The 22,283-nt window shown below is 34.8% G+C and overlaps 2 protein-coding genes across 2 annotated transcripts in view; one reads left to right on the plus strand and one right to left on the minus strand.

Annotated features, from left to right (window-relative positions):
* The window catches only part of LOC134652123 (adenylate cyclase type 2-like), a 215,422-nt gene that overhangs the window by 85,644 nt on the left and 107,495 nt on the right, over positions 1–22,283 (minus strand). The gene's annotated exons all lie outside the window — the stretch shown is intronic.
* LOC134652098 (probable E3 ubiquitin-protein ligase sinah) overlaps positions 1–22,283 on the plus strand; it is a 53,535-nt gene that overhangs the window by 9,897 nt on the left and 21,355 nt on the right. The window contains exon 2 of the mRNA XM_063507263.1: positions 18,289–18,415. Within this exon, the coding sequence (XP_063363333.1) occupies positions 18,289–18,415 (127 nt within the window). The remainder of the gene's footprint in view (positions 1–18,288; positions 18,416–22,283) is intronic.

Raw genomic sequence — 22,283 nt, forward strand, 5'->3', positions numbered from 1 at the left:
ACGAAATCGTATTCGGGGCCGAGACCCTTATATTTGGTCTTTGAATAATTATTTTCAAAATATAAGTAAGTACGTTATAAACTGAAAAGAAAATTTGCCATACCGATTTCAATACCTAACGTTAGAGTACATACTACAACTCCTTTGTGCTATCGCAATAACAATGAAAAGTTATTATATAGTGCGACATAGTTGTATGTTTGGATTGTTTGTTTATGAACACGATATGGCTAGTCCTTCGCAGTATTTGCTTTAGTCTTTAGCTAAAGTCATTGCACTGTAAAATAACAAAACCGCGGAAATACGAATAGCGACCGGCCTTGTCGGTGAGGTGAAGGTTTCGCCTTGAAACTCTAACCCAGAACGTGAAATGCGGAGAAAAAAGCTTATTTCATTACAGCTAGGTAGGTACATAATTATTTTAAAATGGAGTTTTTTTCTGTTGTTGACCATTTATAAATTCTGTTGCGGTTTATGGCGTACTCAGGGTCGTGAAATACAACAGATTTATTGCCTTTTTATAATAATTAAAAAAATATGGTTGTCTGTAAAGTCGGTTAACGGACGATAATTTTGCGTGAGACGTTATCACGCATAAGAAAACATTGATGAAAAATTGCATACTTTTATACCATGGAGATCTGTCCACAACGTTACCATGGAGATCTGTCCACAACGTGACACTTTATCGTGCATGCTACCGGTGTTCATCGATTTATAAGACGTTATCACGTCAAAAATTCGAATCTAATGTTAATGTATATTATTTGAAAAAGATTTGTATATTATTTGAATATACAGGGTGTTTCCTGTAACAGGAGCAATGAATTAAACTGTAGGCTGTACTCCTCAAACTGACCAACATTTGTTCAGCAACTTTTGAAAATAACGCATGTATTGATTTTTATTACACTTTAAAGTTTATTCTAAGACGCAATGTATTGCAAATTTTGTTATGTTTAAAGCGTGACAAGCAACGTCAAACACACTGATGTCAGCGTACATTGAAGGCAATATTTATTTTGTATGAAAAAGAGGAAGTCTAAAGGATTCATAATTTTTAAAAGTTGCTGAAAAAATGTTGGTCAGTTTGAGGATTACAGCCTTTAGTTTAATTTATTGCTCCTGTTATAGGAAGCACCCTGTATACAAACTATGTTACCAGACCAACTTGACTTTTCTCGATCAGTCTGAAGAAAAGTGGAGTCGATGATAAAATTTTCTAACAAAAGTAGTTTTCTAACAATGTTTAAAAAAAATCTTGATAAAGGAACAAGGTTTTGGGGTTTAGAATAGTATAAAATGTGATACCTAAATAATTGTAAAACGTGCAAATATACAAAAACGGGTATGTATTGAAATGTAATTGTAATTTATCTCTAAATATTTTTCAGGAGCAATAGATATTTTTAGGGTTCCGTACCCAAAGGGTAAAAACGGGACCCTATTACTAAGACTCCGCTGTCCGTCCGTCCGTCCGTCCGTCCGTCTGTCACCAGGCTGTATCTCACGAACCGTGATAGACAGTTGAAATTTTCACAGATGATGTATTTCTGTTGCCGCTATAACAACAAATACTAAAAACAAAATAAAATAAAGATTTAAGTGGGGCTCCCATACAACAAACGTGATTTTTGACCAAAGTTAAGCAACGTCGGGCGGGGTCAGTACTTGGATGGGTGACCGTTTTTTGCTTGTTTTGCTCTATTTTTTTTTATGGTGCGGAACCCTCCGTGCGCGAGTGCGACTCGCACTTGCCCGGTTTTTTCATAATACAAGAAACCGACGCGCCATTTGATGGGAAGTTGTTGTCGATAACTATGAACATGTGGCGCGCTGACGTACCCTTATGGCATTTACGACGACATAACTTTTTTACGCACTTACTTTTTTTTGGCGACTGTATGTTAAACGTAGGTATGTTATAAAAATTTACCCATTTCAACTAAAAGGTACCAATATTTTCGGTGGTCGATAAAGTTGATTTCAAATTGAAGCTTTATGGAAATGTCGTCTTATTTGACAACCGTCACAAATGAAACGGCACAAATGTTCATATAAATCCACGTAGAAATATATTATGTACCTATTTGAATTAATTTCTTAACAGTTATCATTTTACAGATAAAACTTATAGCTTAGTTTTATACCAATTAAAAATAAAGATTACATACGGCAAAAACTTTTTTGCTTCAGTCCTTAGACCTCTTTGTAAAAGGACATGGCCCTAGCCTTACGAATCACCAATCAATTTTGATCCTTATCGCGGTGCAATAAAGCGCAAATTAACTATATTACAGCAATGCAACATGGATGTTGACGACCTTTAGTGAGTCAGAGTTTCGCAACATTTCTTTAAAACGGCTTTGTTTATACGAGTAGTAAAATTTTAACACATCATAAACTTGCTGCGACAGACTATCAAAATTGTTATAGGACACCACAAATTGTACAAATTGTCATCACGAAACACAAAACGTCACATAATTTAAAAAAAGCGGCCAAGTGCGAGTCGGACTCGCCCATGAAGGGTTCCGTATTTAGGCGATTTAAGACGTATAAAAAAAAAACTACTTACTAGATCTCGTTCAAACCAATTTTCGGTGGAAGTTTACATGGTAATGTACATCATATATATTTTTTAGTTTTATCATTCTCTTATTTTAGAAATTACAGGGGGGGGGACACACATTTTACCACTTTGGAAGTGTCTCTCGCGCAAACTATTCAGTTTAGAAAAAAATGATATTAGAAACCTCAATATCATTTTTGAAGACCTATCCATAGATACCCCACACGTATGGGTTTGATGAAAAAAAAAATTTTGGGTTTCAGTTCGAAGTATGGGGAACCCCAAAAATTTATTGTTTTTTTTCTATGTTTGTGTGAAAATCTTAATGCGGTTCACAGAATACATCTACTTACCAAGTTTCAACAGTATAGTTCTTATAGTTTCGGAGAAAAGTGGCTGTGACATACGGACGGACAGACAGACGGACAGACAGACAGACAGACATGACGAATCTATAAGGGTTCCGTTTTTTGCCATTTGGCTACGGAACCCTAAAAATTGAGACTAAATTGTAATGTTGAATTTATTTCAGATAGACCCAATTGTTTTTGACTCTCTGTCAATTTGACAGAGTTAAAATGAAGCTGGCAAATTTTTAAACCAGTCAGGAGGGTATAGCAACTATGATACATTTTTCACTGTGAAACACCGTTTTACACCGTAAAAATTATGGATACTGAAAGCCGTTTATATTTTAAACCAGACCCTGATTTGATTTCAACACTACTTTCAGGGTAGTGTTGAAATAAATCGGGGTAAATAGTACCTAATATTTATTCAGAGCACACCACTTAGGAGTCGTTTGCTCGTGATAGGACATTCACATGTCAAATACCAACTTTACCAAGCGGAGAACCTTTTCAGTTTTACAAATACGAAAATATTCTAATAATATAAATCTAATAACATCAAATAAATAGTATGTAGTTGGTTTTCTGAAATGATCTACTTTGAAATAAGTGAAAATATTTTCTATCTAGCAGGTACATAAATGAGTAATTTGAACCAATTATTTTAAAGCCATTGAACTAAATATTCTACCACGATTATACATAGAGCATCCCATCTTATTAGTCACTTAATATCCTCACGATGTCTGCAGGATTCGGCACACACAGACATACAATAACTTCCAGTCTGGTGGGATGACACATCCGGAATGAGTCAACGCTATTCCCGAAATATCCGCCTGTCTGTCTGTATCTCTCGAACTATTTGTGGGTGTGGGGAAATGCTTACGCTATTTCGATTATACAATACGTTACGCGATAGTTTGATTATCTGTGTATTGAGTTGACTAATTTATATGTATTGTATTGCCTGATTGATACATCAATGAAGTGGAAAAACTAACGGACTACTGAAGTTTGGACGTTTAATTTCAACTGCAGGTAACTCATAATAACGTTTTTCTACTCCAGCACTTAAATGTGTCAATTAAATGACTGACAGTGATATCTAAAGCAATGTCATTTGAATGATTTGTCTATAGGCTCATAAGATGACTGCTAGCAGTCATCTTATGAGTATAATACAACTGCTTTATTTTTTTTAAAGATACAAGTTCCGATCATCTTGATTGAAAGAGGTATGTTTTCATTTACAATAATAACTCTTTTTTTTTTAATAATAACTCAATTTTTTTTAAATAATAACTCTTTTTTTTTAATAATAACTCTTTTTTTTTGCTGCAGCTGTCATAGAAAAAGTAATGTATGCAACAGCTCATAATTGGTTCTTAAAATTCAAGGGTCTTTTTTTACAAAACTCGACTACGTCTCGTTTTGTAACTTCGACCCTTGAATTTTAAGAACCCTTATTATATCACTGTTGCATAAACTACTATTGTTCTACAACCAATATTTCTTAGAAAAGTCATATCCTAGTAGTACTATGCCTGATGGGAAACGGTCGATGAGATAGTTCAGATCCGGAAACCGCTACCAACTTTTAGTATGTTGTTGGACATGGTATTAGGTCTCCAAAACTGCCGGGAGACAGCGGCGCCGGCCATCTACTTCAGCGGAATGACGTCATCAAAATGACTCCCGCTTCGTTGCGAATATTGCATATGAATGGCACATAATTGTGTGGAGTATTGAATGAAAGCCAGTTAAATATGTTATATTTCATTTATACAGTGTGTACCAAAATATACAGCTGTTTAAGAGCCATTTACAAAAGAATCAAAATGATGTAATAAAATATTCCATTATTTGGGTTTTACAAACAAACCAAAAGTCGGATGTTAAAGCAATGTACTACAAAATTAAAGACGACGTCTGACGTCATACGCTGATATCAATAAAGTCAAAATTGGACCAAATATATGGAAATTATGCATCAAAATGTAGATATTTGCCCATACAAATGCATTAAAGTTAAAAAATCCAAATTGGCCATTTTCAGGATAATCCGCGTAAGCTTCTAGTATGTTATTAGTAATATGACCTGGGTTCTAAAACTGTCGGGAGACCATCTCTATTGTCCCCCAGTCAGGAATAATGACGTCATACAAATAATCACTGCCGAATTTCGTAAAATGTAAATTATAGCTATACTATGAGTCACACGTACATGTGTGTTACATGTAATGAAAGATTATTAAATTTAGTATGATTCACCTAAACATTATTTGTAAAAAAAATGTATAGTTTCAGAGCTAGAAACAAAGAAATACCACTTTTTATGGAAAATGTAGATATATATCGATTTTATAGCTAAACTAAAATCGTCAGAAAAATGTTGCGTATAATATTTAAACAACCAGTTATTCAACTATACATCACAATTTAAATTTTACATTTCCGATAAAAACTGTGAAAGTTGTGGAAAAAAAACTAAAGCGCGCCAACAATTCTACCTTAATGCGATCATATTATGCAAAGAATAGTTCTAATTATCGAGTATTAAATGAATGAACATTACATAAAATACATGAAAACGACATTTTCGAATGGAACCTTAATTAAAAAAATAATAATTTACTTGATAAGTAAGCAAAATACGGTTTCTTTAAGTACCTAATCTCCTAAGCGGTTTCCGGATCTGAACTATATTCCCATAAGGCAGTGCACTATAGGGGACTAAATGATGTTGAATGTTATCATGGCTCATGTAACCTACTGCATTTGATACGCCAGTTTTTTTCGGTAAAACCCATGTAAATAGATCCCGGATAAATAACTAATTTTTCTGTTTACATACTCGTATTGCGTGATAAATATTATCCCAACGGAAACTAGTGCACATAAATATAGGGAAATCCAAAATAGGTACTTATAGTTCGCTAGTACGAGTAAGGGCTTACTCGTACTAGCGAACTATAAGTAAGTAAGAGGGGCCTCTTGCATACAGCAATAGGTAATCTGTATCAGAAAAACTACTAGGTAGGTTTGATTTTCATTCATCAATTTGATGGCCGATTACAATCACAATTACTCGCAATGTATGACACATTGGTTATTTGAAATTAACGCTGAATTTAACAATGTTTTCCCGTGTTGTACAGATTTCTTCACTATATGGGTAAATCGGAAAAACACCCATAAGTATAGGTATTTTAATAAACTTAAGCATATACATATCATAATATTTGAAATGTAAAATGTTACAATTCTAAATAAACACATCCTATGGCACGTTGCGTTGTTCAATTCTCAAAACAAAAAAATATCCGTGGCATATCACGCGATATAATAAAATCAAGACTAACTTTCTCACTCACCTGTCAGGTAAAGGAAAGCTATCATTTACCTGCCCATCTGATTGTAGATAACACTCAATATTATCGATAAACCGTGGGAGTTTCTAGACTTATTGTTAGCGTGTCAGCATGCTCTAGTTTAAGGATGGTTATAGTATTAATACTACTTTCGAAATAGGCATTCATTTTGAAATTCAGTCCGTGGTGGTTATTTTATTTAACTTAATCAGATATTTAAAAACGATGAAGCCTGTTGCGCATATCATCATAATTAGTTTATACTAAACATATAAAGTTAATACTATATGTTGACATTATTTAAAAACACTTATTATGTATTTATTATTTACTAAATAGTAATACTTACCATTGATCTTTCTTAATAAGAAAGTATTTATTTCTGTAATATAAGCATATAGCCCTTTAACAATTTTATACAATATACACATAGGATAGGTACCGGCAAGGGAGTGTAAAACTGCATGACCACGTTATGAATGAATTCCACTCAATTTTACAGCTCGTTGTATAAGTATACAGTAGATAGTAATTACAAAAAAGGTCATGAATGAACGGACGAGTCAATGTGATATGAATGTACAATATTCAAGCTGAAGTTGGCTGTTGAACTTGCTATCTGTATAGTCAAGATGTTCACAAATATAGCAACAAAGCCTCTTTTACCAAGAGATTAAAGTGCATGTTATTTTTGGGCACCTTGGTCGCTCCGATCTTATGACACTGTACGAATAAAGAATACTATACTTGGTCAACCAGATCTTGTCAGTGGAAAAAGGCGGCAATATTGAAAAATGTAGGCGCGAAGGGATATCGTCCCATAGAAATTTTGAATTTCGCGCCTTTTTTTACTGACAAGATTTGGTTGACCAGCTATAATTTCAAAATCCCGCTGTCATTACACGACATGGTGTTATGTGTGTGACCTCAACAACTGTTACGTCTAATTATTAGGTTATTACAAACTGAATCACTATAGTGTGTGAATGACTTAACAGAACCGCAAGAAATTTTCCGCATGGTATATTCACAACTATTAAAATAATGGAATGGTTGGTCAGTGTTGGAGAGGCCAGTTAAAAAAAAAGTTATTTAAATATGTCTATAAAATATATACATTTATTAAGTACAACGGACTTAAGTAACAGTAGTACCAGAAATAATCAACGGACTGACGAAGCGATCTCAGCAGTAAACTACAAAACTTCCTAAACAATCAAATTTTACGAACGCGATCATACTGTCATCTTGATTACAAACGGTTTAGTGCAACTCGGCCTTAAACTTGTCTGATATAGGTATATATTTCAATGTCGTAATAAAAGGATATAGATAAACGTGTCTAAGACGTAAAACAAAGAATCTATCCATCGTAACTAGTAAAATAATACTTATATCCGCTGTCATAAAGTTTAGTTTTCCTCGATTGACTCGTGCACTTAGCAAACGTCGCAGAACTATAAGGTACTTTACAAGTGATGAGTTTACGAATTCCTTAGACATAATGTGTTAGTAAGTTGTAGGTAAACATTAGTAGTGGCATAAATATGATAAGACTAGCATTTGCTCTTCGACAACACACTGATAAGCGATAAGAAAACGCTGTATTTTTATTTTGCGACGTAGGTTTAAATAGCTGGAAATAAATACATACATGATAATATTTTTATTAGATAAGGTAAACTTATAAGCATATCCACGTTTAAGTTTCTTTTACCATTTTCCAATGTACATAGTTTTCTTTCTTATTTTATTTACAAAAGGTTGTTATTTAGACAATATACATAGATAATTTTATTCATCTCAATGTCAAGAAATAACCCATTCTTACCAGAAGGCCGATTCTGATTTTATTTCTTGTACTGAAACTGTTAAAATCAGAATTCGTCTCCTGGTTGCAAGAATGACAAAGAAAGGGTTTTGACGACTTGTAGTACTTTTTTGGTTATTTCCTTAAATCTACACAACTGTCTTAATCTATTTTAATATTTGAGGTAAAATATTCAACCTAAAAATTAAATAATCTGCCAGTATCATATAAATCCTTTTTAATAAGAATGTATTGCAATTGCCATTGAAATGTCTAGAAAAATCTTTATTTCACCGCATAGATAAAGTACAAAAACATAAATATGCAGTCAAACATTCGTAAGCTTCAAATACGTTAACAAACAAAATAGTAGCTGCACTATTCAGTACCTAATCAAAAATCAAATAAAACAAACAAACACTAACTTTCTTATTCTAGTCTACCTCTGTTTACTTAACTCCTACACTGCGTAAGGAGAGCCACCTATTTATAGTATTTTAAGACAATTCATTTTAAGAAATACACCAAAACTTCTACTTGATATCATCATCATTGGCCTTCGAGTCTATTACAGACTATACAAGCAGTGTCAGGTAGAGCGACAACGTTTTTCGTGGCTGTGTAAGCCAATACGGGAGCGGCAAACACGACCACAGGCCTGGCAGGTGTAATGTGCCCGTGGAGAACAGGTGTCGCGCTGATGACGCTTGGCTCGCTTACTTGCGAGTGTCTTAAACCAAGCGTCGCCATGAATTTTACGCCCGTCAAATACCAGTTTGCGCCACTCGACTCTGTGCTCGGCAAGTTCCTCCCATTTGTGAACCGGGATGTGGAAGGCGTGCATGTCTCGCTTGGCGCAATCTTTATGTCGTAGCATTGGCCGACCGACGCTTCTCTTGGCATTCGCTATGGCACCAAACATTACACGCCGCGGTAAACGAGCAGGTTGCATTCGATGCACATGCCCCAGCCAACGTAAGCGTCTCTGCTTTAGCAGCGCAAAGAGGCTGGTCAGCTGAGCAATCTCAAGCACCCTCTCATTTGTGACCCTATCCTTCCAGTGTATGCCCAAAATGTTCCGGATGCAATTAACGCATATGAAAAGCGTTAAGACGACGTTCGTGCTTGGCATACGAAGTCCAGGTCTCAGCTCCATACAAGAGTATGCTCAGGATTCACTTGATATAAGTAATTAGTAATTACACATCAAAAAACAAGTAAAACATCTTCCCTAACACTCGAGACGAAGTAGAGAGATGAGATCTAACCCGTAACAAAATATTTTGCGAGGCCACTACAGATATGGATTCGAGTTTGTCATCCGATAGTGTCACGATGTGGGTCAGACTATTCCGATAAGCAAGTACGTGATAAAGTAATACATACTGGCTTATCGACATTAGGTCATCATCATTTGGCCACAGCATCTGTTGTAGATGTGTTTTGCGGCGCCTGTGGGTTTACGGGGAGCATCACCGTCGATGGCTAATCCTATAACAGCGCGGCATTTCTTGCCACATAGATCGCACACAAAACGCGAGTCCGCTAGAGGTTGTAGACTTTTCTCCAACCAAAATATTGGTTATTTCTTAATTAATGTTGAAAATGGATCAATCATTTGTAATGTTCTGATCTACATAATTCTGATAACAATAAATGTTTGTTATTTTGGAAGGTGGTTGACCCGCGAGCCACTTTGGCGCAAAGTAGGTAGATTCACGATAATAATTATTGTAAGCATTACGAACAGTTTATTTAGGCGATGCTGATTATGTCATTATGATTTGTTATGAATTTTGATTATGTTAAACCTATTGAGCTTACTCCAGAGTTATTACAAGTCGATCGGTGTACGTAAAAATGTCACTTGATATTTAGTTACTTTAGGAAGTAGACCGAGGAATAAGTAAAGGAAATTGACTTATAAAAAAATAACATCATTACCTAATTAATTTTATTTATTAAAATGATTTCTCTTCCTAACAAAGATTGTAAGAAAATGCTTCTTTGACATCAAAGGCTGCTTTCCAAATCAAACATTAGATTAACATACATTTATTTGATTATGCTTTATATCGAGCAAATGCAAAAAAGAACTATGTATACACGTTAGCCATAATTTCAAAGCAAATAAAATTAGGACAAACGAATGATAATGATGTAATATGACGATAATAGGTGTAATAAACATTCACATTTCAAATTTCATGGTAGCCGACAATCCTACCCAAAACAAAAGATAACCGTCCGTCTGTTTACGCATGCACGGAAGGTATAACACTTCATTCATTCGAGGAAGTCACACTGATCACATTTCCTTCGACCACAGACAATCCAACCTCTAGACATAGCATAGTCGCGCTACCCCCTCTGCCACACATACGGTAGCGTTACTCCATCTTCGAGTCAATCCCGTGCCGTGATTGGTCCGTGTCTTTGAATGGACCAATCACGGCACGGGATTCGCTCACCTCGTCCCCCCGCACCCCCGTATTTTTGGCAGCATCGGTTTCATGAAAGAATTGGCCTAAGCTCAGTCTAGAGGTTGGATTGTCAGTGCCTTCGACGTACGCACTTCCTTTTGTAACGGATGAAATTTGAGGCGCATTCAAATTTTAAATAGACATGATAGTAACATAAATTCAAAATCTGCGACGTGCATGTGCATGGAAGAAAAGGAAACAACAAAACATATTCTTCTAGATTGTAAACAGGTAGAAGTACAGCAAATACCTAGGGACTCCGCACACTAAAGGAAGCAGTTAGTAACCTGTAGACATTGCTAGGTTTTGTGGAGGAGCTGGGGTGGTTAGAGTAGGTCTACCTCGGTCTCACGCAAAATAGGTACAATGCTTGTCGATTTGCGGAAAACGTTCAGTAAAACTAACTAACTAGGTATTTAACAATGTCTGCAAGCTCGCACTAATGTTGTAACATCAGTGAGGGACTACATGATATCATATTATTTGTTCTAAACATGCCTACTGGAATGTGTTTTCTCTTCCAGATTAGCTATTAAGACCCCATTTAGATGAAAAATACATAGATGTTACTGACGTATTGCTGCTCTGGCGTAGAGACGACACATACAAGTTATATTCCAAATTTTAACCTTTTTTCCTTAATCTCCTGGGCTCCAGAAGCAATTCTGTAACTGTAGTTATTTAATTTTCAATTTTTATTATTACCTCAACTCAAGCGACAGTACTTTCGTAATAGTTTAAAGAAATTGATAGACACGTAACCACAAAAAACTTACAATTTAGTAGTGTCAGAAATAGATAAGTTAGGTATTGGCACACAATTTTGTCACCAGTAGACAAAATAAGCAGTATCAGTAAAAACTCTCCATTGTTGTTCACACAAAGGCTTACGTACTAATTCTGGGCTATTGTCGGTTGCGGAACTTTTTCTGATCAACCGTTACCGTCAGTATTCAGCATTCTTAGAACCCAATCGGTCGTGATTCAAACTATTCAAAATTGGAACATAAACTTTAATAAATTTGGAAAGATTTTGCAAAAAGAGAGTTTAAAAAACTAGCTTGTGATTGAAAAAATCTGTCGAGAATTTTAATACATACTATAATATTAATAATTAAAATAAAGTTGGGACTGCAAACATACATAAAAAGGAAGAATTCAAATGCAAACAAAACGGTTTTAAATAGTTTCTAAATTTTCAATTCTCAAAACAACATAAGCCAAAATAAAACATTTCAGAAACTAGAGCCGTATAAACATATATACAAGGCCGTTTTTGTAACTAACTAACTAACTAAAAAACTAACTATTACGGCTCAGCGACCCAAAGAGGATCTTGGCCTCCGAAACGAGAGCACACCATTTTTCCCGATCCTGCGCCGTTTCCTGCCAAATATCGTTTTTGTAACGATTCTATTAAAAATCATAACCACAGAACAGTTGCAAAAACAAAAGACGTTCGTTCCACATTCGAATTCGTGAATGTAAATGTGACTGTGCAAAAAAGAGGTGTGTTTTTCTTTTGGAAATGAGACGTCGCGCTGTGTATTACCAGGTACCGTCGGATGAAGACGAATGTTATTGTAGTGGCAACTACTCGTACCGGAGCGTGCGGCGGGAGACCAAGATGGTTCTGTTTCGGAGATCCGTAAGTTTAATGAGAAAAGTTATGAGGGACATTCTGAAACATAATGTTACGTTGTTAGACTAACAAAACGCATAAGACGCGAATGTCGCTATGATAATATAAACTTACAAAACTTTGTAGACGATAATTTATAGGTCATAAAACTTTTTGGTGTCCAGTACTGTTACTATAATCTGGTGGACTAATCTGAATTAGTCCAAGTCCAAACCAAGTGAAAGCCGGTTGATTAATTTCCCTTTTCAAAACTTAAATTATGTACTATATTTAACTATTTCCCAGCAACTAGGTATTGCATTGAAAAAAAGTTATTAACGAAACTATGTTATGATATTCTTCTTTGAATTTTTCTTACATGGCTATTTTGACTTCACAGCCTTGTACTACTGATTTTACTTTGCTAACCAATTCTCATAATCAAACTATTTATAACGCGTCATAATTATTATAAACCATTTCGCAAATATAACCAGCGATCACTATTTTACCACGCATTGAACGCATGTCAGTTAAACCAGAAAATTCAAGTGGTAAATTATATGAAACATGTTAAGTTTTCTTATATATTGTATACGTTAACACTATATTGTAAAATCGTTAAGCTTGATTATCTAATTTGAATTATTATCGGTGCCTTGGTAATTGACTCCATCACGAATTGTAGAGTTTAAGTTAACACTTCATTGTATTGTGTGTTAAAAATTTGTCACATGATTGACATACTAGGCCTATGTATTATGACATTGAGTATGGTCAGTATAATGTAGTTGTGTGTTACTAACAGTCAACGGACTTTATACTTTTTATGTCACGTCTTTGCTTTAACTTTTTTTTTTAATTTTTCCACAATATAGGTACCTACATATTTTTACGAGTCGACAATTCAATAATTTCATATTACAACGGTTTACCAATATTGTCCCACAGATTACAAATACACGTTGAATCGATCTCATTTCTTCTTTCGTTTCTAAATTGTATTATTACAATTATATCGGCACTGGCGCAATTATTGAGTTACGTTATTGTATTGAATTTTATTTTAATCGCTTTATGGAAGGAAAACTAAAGTTACTATATGAATCAGATCAGAATCATGCTATGAAAAAGTGATATCGATTCTTCCTAGTTAGCATACAAATTGTGTAATACCTTTAGGATGTATATGACACACTCGTGTACACTCGCTAGTTACCGTAGTATTTTACAAATTATCTCAATTTAAAAATAAATACAAAGCATATGGGCCATAGCTTCGTTTGCCAGTGCCGAGATAGAAATTATAAATCATTTATTGAACATGAATTTAAGGTATTTATACTCAAAATTATAATAAGTTGATATGTCTGTAATATATGTACTTTTACCCACCGCCACCGCAGCATTGCCGGTCAAAAGTTGAATATATCATGCATCCTTTACAAAAAAAATACCTCATCGAATAGACCTATGTCTACATAATACTAAATGAAAAAATGATAGAGCGTAATTTCTAATCAAAACGTAATCTCGGCACGTCCCATCCCTCCCACATACAAAACAAAAACTCGTATGAGCGTGGTCCTGTCTGTACAATGACCTGTTCAACTTCACTAGCATGATGATTTTTATCCACTTTTGTTATAACTTATAAGTAACAACATGAACATTGTACTGTATTAGGCATTATGCTAGGCCTATACTAATAACTTGTCTTACTTGACTGCATGTAGACAATGGTCTTTATTATAGCTTGGATTGATTGTGCTATGTCAACCGAAACAAAACGTAGGTACTTACTACATATAATGTAACTACCCATATAGCGAGATTTAGTAAGCTATTTATTCTTAGTTCTTGTTATTTAATTTATTAATTTAAAGCGTTCGTTGACAATACGTTAATAGCGGGCCTATTTGTAAGTAAACAACGTAAAAGTGTTAAGTTTCGGGTCTCCGACAACTGTGTAAAAAATTAACTGCAATATTCCTTGGGTTCATTTGTCTGTTTCCGCTTCACTTTATTTAAACTCGAAACAAAAAAAAACCTATATTACCGTGGCATATCCTTTCCCAGCGTTAACTGTAATGAAACACACTTAACTCCAGTCTAAAAAACAACTACCTACCTGCCTGACTATTCAGAAAACATTTTAACGATTGTTATTAAACTCCAGTATAACTAAAGCCAATCATAAGTAGCAGCTATTTGTATTGAGAGGCCAGTGTATACTGGTATTTCTGTGGCAAAGTGGTGGGTTAGGGTTTTTGAATTCTGGCATCCGGGGGTAACCTGTTGCTCTGTCCAGGTATTCTCATTGCTTACAGAGCGCAGGCAAATCGACTGAGAACTAGTGTAGCGTGATCTAGACATCCATAGCAACTATGCGTAATCAACGAGCGCACTTATAATGGTTCAACGCCTAGGCAATTAGAACGTCACTAGTTAGTGGGGTTTCGTGTTTTTTTTTAAATCGGCAAACGGCAGACACAATCTAAGAGGCATGTTTAAGTTAGAATTTAACTAGGAGAAAACTCTGACTTAATTTTTACTTTCGTTGATAAGGTTAGTTCATGATCTCAAAATAAGTGCCAGTTCCACCATCCGTACTTAACAGACTGATCAACGTCACCCATTGCGCCGCGGCGTTTAACTATAAAATTTTCCATACAATAAAATTTAGCGAAGCGTTTAACACTGACAAACAGTTTGGTGCAAACGACCCTAAAAGTCTCAGTTTTAGAACGACATTATGCTAGTAGTAGTAGAAGTAAACTCTTTATTGTACAAAACGACATTAAAAATAACAAAAAAATAGTAATAAACACAAAGGCAAACTTATTCCTTTGAGGGATCATTGTAGTTTGGGTACAGAAGTAGAAAAGTAACTTGAGCATAAAAGTAAAAAAATATATATACAGTGCCTTTTGATCCTCTATCAATATTTTAACACACTCATATTACACCTTTACCTATTTCATGCTTTTAACTAATTAAAATCTTACATTACGTATACAGTGTGTGGCCTATAACGCGGGCTAAAAATTAAAACGTAGATTCTACTCCTCAAACAATAAAACTTTTGTTCAACAACTTTTTGAAATTATGTAGTCTTAAAATTGTCCCTTTTTCAAACAAACTAAATAATATTTTCAATGTACTTTAAATTCCGTCTAATTGACATTGCCTGTCAGACTTGTCACCGTACAGGCATAATCAATTTCGTAATACATTGCGTGTTCGATTAAATTTTAAAGTGTTTTAAACTACAAACCACAAGTTATTTTTAAAAGTCGCTGAACAAACATTGTCTAGTTTGAGGAGTAGAATCTACGTTTTAATTTTTCGCCCGCGTTATAGGCCACACACTGTATACTATAATATGATTTCCTGCTCCATTAATGAGTATATTCAACGGCATTTCTATTTGGCATTTAATCGTTACAATTTCCTCGTTTTATTGACATTATAATGAACGACATTGACGTCATACAGGATAAATGCTAAATGTATGCAAATAGTATGTCTGTAAGTACAGTCAGCAGCAGCAGTTACTAAGCGGGCCACGTGTTCAAAATAATCTTGACGCGACTTCATTGTTAAGATAATAAGAGCGTGTCAAGGTAATTTTGAACACCTCGCCCGCTTAGCAACTTCTGCTGCTGACTGTACACACCAACGTCACGTCTGACGTGTGACAAGGAAAAACAAATTAGGTATAATTAATGATTTATTAACCTTCCATTGCAGCTTGGTACTTTAACAGCTGTTATTTCATACAATTTTACGGTTCATAGAGATAAATTAAACTGAGAAGTCAGTCATAGCTATACGCCATATTATAGAAAGAAAACATAATGTCTATTTTTATTTTATTACTGGCCTTAGGGCCCGATTCGGATTTTGAACTAGATAACTATTAGACATCACCGATACGACAACGATATTTTTAAGATCTAGCCAGTCAAATTTGACATTTTCGCGATTCTGGAGATACTCTTGAACGATTTCCACAATGTGTAAAACGTCTCGTTATGTATTTTTAGATCTCAAAGCGATTTTGAAACGATCATAATACGATAATTTAACGTAAAAGTGACGTTGATTGCCCGAATTGACCTGCAAAAGATATCTAGTTGAAATCTAAACTACCAGGTATCTATCTACTACATATCGTACCGTTCTCTTCTCTAGAACGGGTCTTGTTTTGCGAATACCGCGGTTATAATCCCTACTAATATTATAAATGCGAAAGTAACTATGTCTGTCTGTTTCCTCTTCACGCTATTAAGATGAAATTTGTTAATGTTGATAGTTTGACGCCTGGTAATGGACAAAGGATAGTTTTTATCAATCATCATCATCATCATTCGACACAAACGAAGTTGCGGGCAGAAAGTAGTATTTTCATAAATATTATATCATAAATTAAACAGAGAAAATAATATTAAGGTACTTCGGAACTATATGTTGTGGCTGTTAAATTACAGGTCAAATAATACCTAACCCCTTTTTGAGACATGTCTCTGTCTTCGTCTCTTTCAGTAGTTTGTTGCCAGAGTGAATGTGTTAGATATAGATAAAATGATAAAATATTATCTCATGCAATATCTTCTCACGTATAAGATCAATTTATGGCAAAGACCACAGTAGCAGTGCAATACATGCAGTATTACGTCAACTAATCGCAGTTGCAAAAGCCTAGATCTGCAGTGTGTTGCGCAAACGCACCTTTCATAACTGATGCAGCTGAGAGGCAAAACACCCGTTACCATAGATGACAATGTTGCACTACTTGCAACTTGTCTGTTTGTAATACTTAGATGTAAATTATAATCTGAAGGTCTTTATAAATTAGTAGACAGGATACTCTTTAATGCACATCTCAAAAAAGAAACAGTTTCAGAAAAAACCGGCCAAGTGCGAGTCGGACTCGCGCACGGAGGGTTCCGCACCATCAACAAAAAATAGAGCAAAACAAGCAAAAAAACGGTCACCCATCCAAGTACTGACCCCGCCCGAAGTTGCTTAACTTCAGTCAAAAATCACGTTTGTTGTATGGGAGCTCCACTTAAATCTCAATTTTATTCTGTTTTTAGTATTTGTTGTTATAGCGGCAACAGAAATACATCATCTGTGAAAATTTCAACTGTCTAGCTATCACGGTTCGTGAGATACAGCCTGGTGACAGATGGACGGACGGACGGACGGACGGACGGACAGCGGAGTCTTAGTAATAGGGTCCCGTTTTTACCCTTTGGGTACGGAACCCTAAAAACACAATTGCCTATAGATAAATATGATGAGTAGAATCATAAGTTGGTGTCCTTTACTTGTAGCTTGAGATTGAGAGATGATTGTACACATTTAAATGTCTTTCTTATTGCTACGATCCTAAAGTTTAAATTCAAGAACTATACCATTGAGCAGGGGTATCAAAGTAGTAATCCAGTAGGTTACTAGGTTCATATAAATCCTTGAAATATTATTTAGAGCTACATGTTCTTAATCGTTTTTAAATGATGGTAGTATCACCAAATTCTGATACAGAAAATACTAGAACCTACTTCAAACCTCAAATGGGGATAATTTAATTGGTAGGTCAACTTTAGTAACATTTAGTACTATAATAATATGACTTGTTTCAAGGAGTACTTTAGTACAGTCACCTGCAATAATGTATTATGTATGTCGAAGGCCGCAAAAATATGTGACACGCTCTTAATATGGCTCTACAAATAAAACCGTGTCAGATATTTTTGCGGCCTTCGTTGTGTAACATATTATTTATTATTGCAGGTGAATGTACCTATAAACATTATTTTTCACGTTACTAGAAACTCCGGTACTTTCTCATATGTACTAGTACGTGTGTATTTAAATTATTTCGTCAAGATTTTTTTTTAAGTTAATTGTCATTATAAGATTATATTATTATTTTATGGATTTGTTTTATTAAGTCTGTACTTTTAAATAATATCAATGTGATCGTGGTTTGCTGGACCACTTTAAATACATAGGTATTAGGTATATCTGTATGTAGCATGTGTAAATTTGATATTTTCTTGTCCACAGTTCCATTCGGTGACAGAAAAAAGACAGCACAATGACTGTGGAGAAAACAGTGTGACGATAGTCACAGAGAAGAAGATGGAAGATGATTCGTCAGACTCTTCTAGTGGAGAACATGTCGAAATCGAAGGTAATTAAACAATTAATCAATAGTAGGCAGTTAATCTTAGCTAAAAACAAAATGTACTTACTGAATCGAGATTTTTTGCCCATAAAAGCTGACAAAAATATTCCATCTAGATATTCCTTGGGGAACTAAATTCCTGGCGTCCAAATATTTTTCATCGCCGTTGAATATTACAAAAATAATTTAAGGCCAAATTTTTTTTGTCTCCGAGAGAAAATTTCAAAATGGCCGTGGAATAAAAGAGCCTTGTTCAGAAATTGATTATATAAATCTAAAAATAGGTAACAAATTAGTTATAGTAAATATATTAAAAACGGGTCACTCACGTATTTTAAGTCGAAAAACGCTCGACATGTTTCACTTCGTACCGAGAAGTGTCATCAGGAGCTTGCGTTTACGGTGACGGACCGGTGTTATTAAAACAAATTAGTTGACTTTGTAATTAATTAGTTTGATCAAAATCGTCACAAATCGAATACGGACTTATCAGTCATTCTCGGAACTAACTAATAATACGGCTAATTGATTCCGAGACTAATAATTCATTAATTAACTGTAAATTTCAATAACACAGTACATTACAATGGTCAATAAATCCAACTAATTACAATCAGTTTCCGAATAAAACGACAATTGGATGGTGGTTTTAATTTGGCTGACCAACACCGCATAGAATCGGTGAAATTTAATCTATTGCACTACTGATTCCAATGCCGATGCCGCGTCCAGTGATTCGTAAACATTTTAATTTGCAACAATATAAAATTTTTACCAATAAGCGTTGATCAAGGTTTATATACAGTGTTTTTAGAGATCTTGGGCGAATATAAAATGTGTAGACTAGACAATATGACATGATCTACGTGTATTTCAATTAACGTTATACACTTACACAAAATACGAGTATGTATATAATACACTTTAACACCTAATAGACTAATTAAAATCAAAATTATGTGTTTATTTTAATGTTAGTTTAGTTTCGTAGGTTTAGTTCAATTTTAATTTTAGTTTACTATTTAAAATGAAAATAAATGAAGTCAAAATACCCACCTATTAAAAGTCATGATACTCATGCATCTCGTGATCTAGATAGAGTAAGAAATTTATACAATTTTGCGCAAAGCTTTTTATTTTAAAGAAAGATCGGAAATAATTTCTTATTTAGATTCAAGTAAAGATTTTTTGCAAGGCTTCATTTAATGGGAGATACATTTCTTCTTATTTTAAATTGAGGTAAAGTGGTAGTGCCGTTCCAAAGTTCAAAGCAAAAATGAAAAATGAAAATGAAAATGAAAATGAAAATGAAAAAAGTTTATTGTATAAATTTAGACATACAGTAAATCACGTCCCTGTGTCCTGATCTAGGAAACCCTGTGTTACAGGACCCAGTTTCGTTACTTATACTAGTTTCTTAATCTATATCTAGGTACAAATTGTACAGAGAGTTACACTGTGTGTGTGAGTGTGTGTGTGTGTGTGTGTGTGTGTGTGTATGTGTGTGTGTGTGTTAGTGTGTAAAAATGCATACTATAATATTTATGATAAGGGAGTATTATTTCAATGTTATTATTATAAAATGTATATCTATGTAAGTATTGTAAATATTTAATTAATTATTTTAACACGTTTAGGAGGAGTTCAGTGTCGTGGTAATCTAGTTGAGTAAGCCAATTAGTTAAATACCGTTTGCTAGGAGGTCTCTTTATGGGATGTAGTTTGCAGAATGATTTCATTACTAGAGCTGAAATGAAGGGGTGAAATCTTTGGGCAAATTTTGTACGCGTTTTTGTGGTTTTCCAGCGCTGACGGCGTCTTGTGTCTGCTTCAAAAATCTTGTCATGCAGTTTTCCATAATTGTACATGATTTTTCTAAGATACAATTGGCGAACCGAGAGAACATTGGCAAGCGTGTATAGTTCTTTAGTACTGTATCGTGATGGTTTCCGGTAAATAACTTTGAGAAGAGACCGTTGAGCTCTTTCTAAAGTAATGAGGTGCGTCTTTGCCGCCCCTCCCCACACTGAATTGCAGTAGCATAGCACGGATTCACAAAGAGCGAAGTAAACTGTCCTCAACAGCTCGGGATATGCAATATTTCTTAAAGTTCGAAAGACATACGTAAGCTTACGAAGACGGCTTTTGAGTGACTCGATGTGCTGCCGCCAAGTGAGGTGAGTATCGAGCAGTACACCAAGGTAACGCATGGTGTTTGAACGCTCTAAGAAGCTAGCACTGGTTAAATTAGAGGACCCGGACAACACGTCATTCTGATGTCTAACCGTAATACAAAATCCGTCATGAGGTTGGCCTCTGGAGTCGATTGAGAAACAGACATATTTGGTCTTCTGGACGTTTAATGTCAGCAGGTTGGAATCGAGCCACTCTACAACTAGTTTTAAGTTAAGCTCCGCGGTGCTCTGGACTTCTGGCCAGCTTTTTCCGCGTACCAGAATAGCTGTATCAACGGCAAACGATATGGTTATAGCATTTGTTAGTTTAAGGTTACAGAGGCCGTTGAAAAGAAACCTAATAATTGCTACTTACATCTTTATTAAGTTACGAATTAAGTCGGGTATGTTTGCAGTGTGCTAGAATCAAAGGCAGGTAATATCATTGAGGTATATATAAGAGACGACATCTCGAACTCGAAAAAATAAAAAATAAAAAATGCCTTCGTGCGTGTTAAAAAGTTGCAACAATAGCACAAGAAAATATAATAAAAGGGTTGGAATAACATTTCACCGGTAAGCAATGGAATAACTGTTGATTTACAATTATTTAGTTTTCAAAGTAAATTTTGGTCATAGAAAAAGTATTGTATGCAACGTTGTTTAACTGAGTCAAAAAATACCTACTCGTGGCGTCTTTATTAACAATTTTCGGCTTTGCATGCATGCGTGCACTTCTCTGAGGTGCGGAAACATTTTGTTCGAGATGTCGTCTCTTGTATATACCTCAATGGGTAATATGCATATAAAATACGGTAATATGCATATAAAATCTGAGATTTCTCACATTTGTGTGTAAATATGTAATGATTCAAAGTTATTTACAATCGTTGCTTACGATAGCCACATACAAGTAATTTCGTCAACAGTGCAACTTTTTATGTCTCACGTTATTGATACGATTGAGCGTTTGACGTTAAACAATGGCTATTGTGTGGGCGTAGAGGAATTCTCTCAGTCACGCGTATACAAACATTGTATGCGTATAAGTTTGTTTGAATGAGATTGATAGGTAATATTTTGTTGACAAAAAATATGTTGGGGATAGTGTTGTCTTTAAGAAACAGAATTGTTTATTGCCAAAAAAAACCACGTTATAAAAAATGCAACAAGCTATCTAACATTAAATAGTCCTACTAAATTGGTCACATTATTAAGGTATTTCTTATTAAGTAACATATTACATATTAAGTAAATCCTACGTAGGCAGCAAAATCAAAAAAGCGGCCAAGTGCGAGTCGGACTCGTCCATGAAGGGTTCCGTATTTAGGCGATTTATGACGTATTAAAAAAAAACTACTTACTAGATCTCGTTCAAACCAATTTTCGTTGGAAGTTTACATGGTAATGTACATCGTATATTTTTTTTAGTTTTATCATTCTCTTATTTTAGAAGTTACAGGGGGGGGGGGGGACACACATTTTACCACTTTGGAAGTGTCTCTCGCGCAAACTATTCAGTTTAGAAAAAAATGATATTAGAAACCTCAATATCATTTTTGAAGACCTATCCATAGATAACCCACACGTATGGGTTTGATGAAAAAAATTTTTTGAGTTTCAGTTCGAAGTATGGGGAACCCCAAAAAATTATTGTTTTTTTTCTATTTTTGTGTGAAAATCTTAATGCGGTTCACAGA

The sequence above is a fragment of the Cydia amplana genome, chromosome 11, assembly GCF_948474715.1.
Source record: "Cydia amplana chromosome 11, ilCydAmpl1.1, whole genome shotgun sequence".
NCBI classification, from domain to species: domain Eukaryota; kingdom Metazoa; phylum Arthropoda; class Insecta; order Lepidoptera; family Tortricidae; genus Cydia; species Cydia amplana.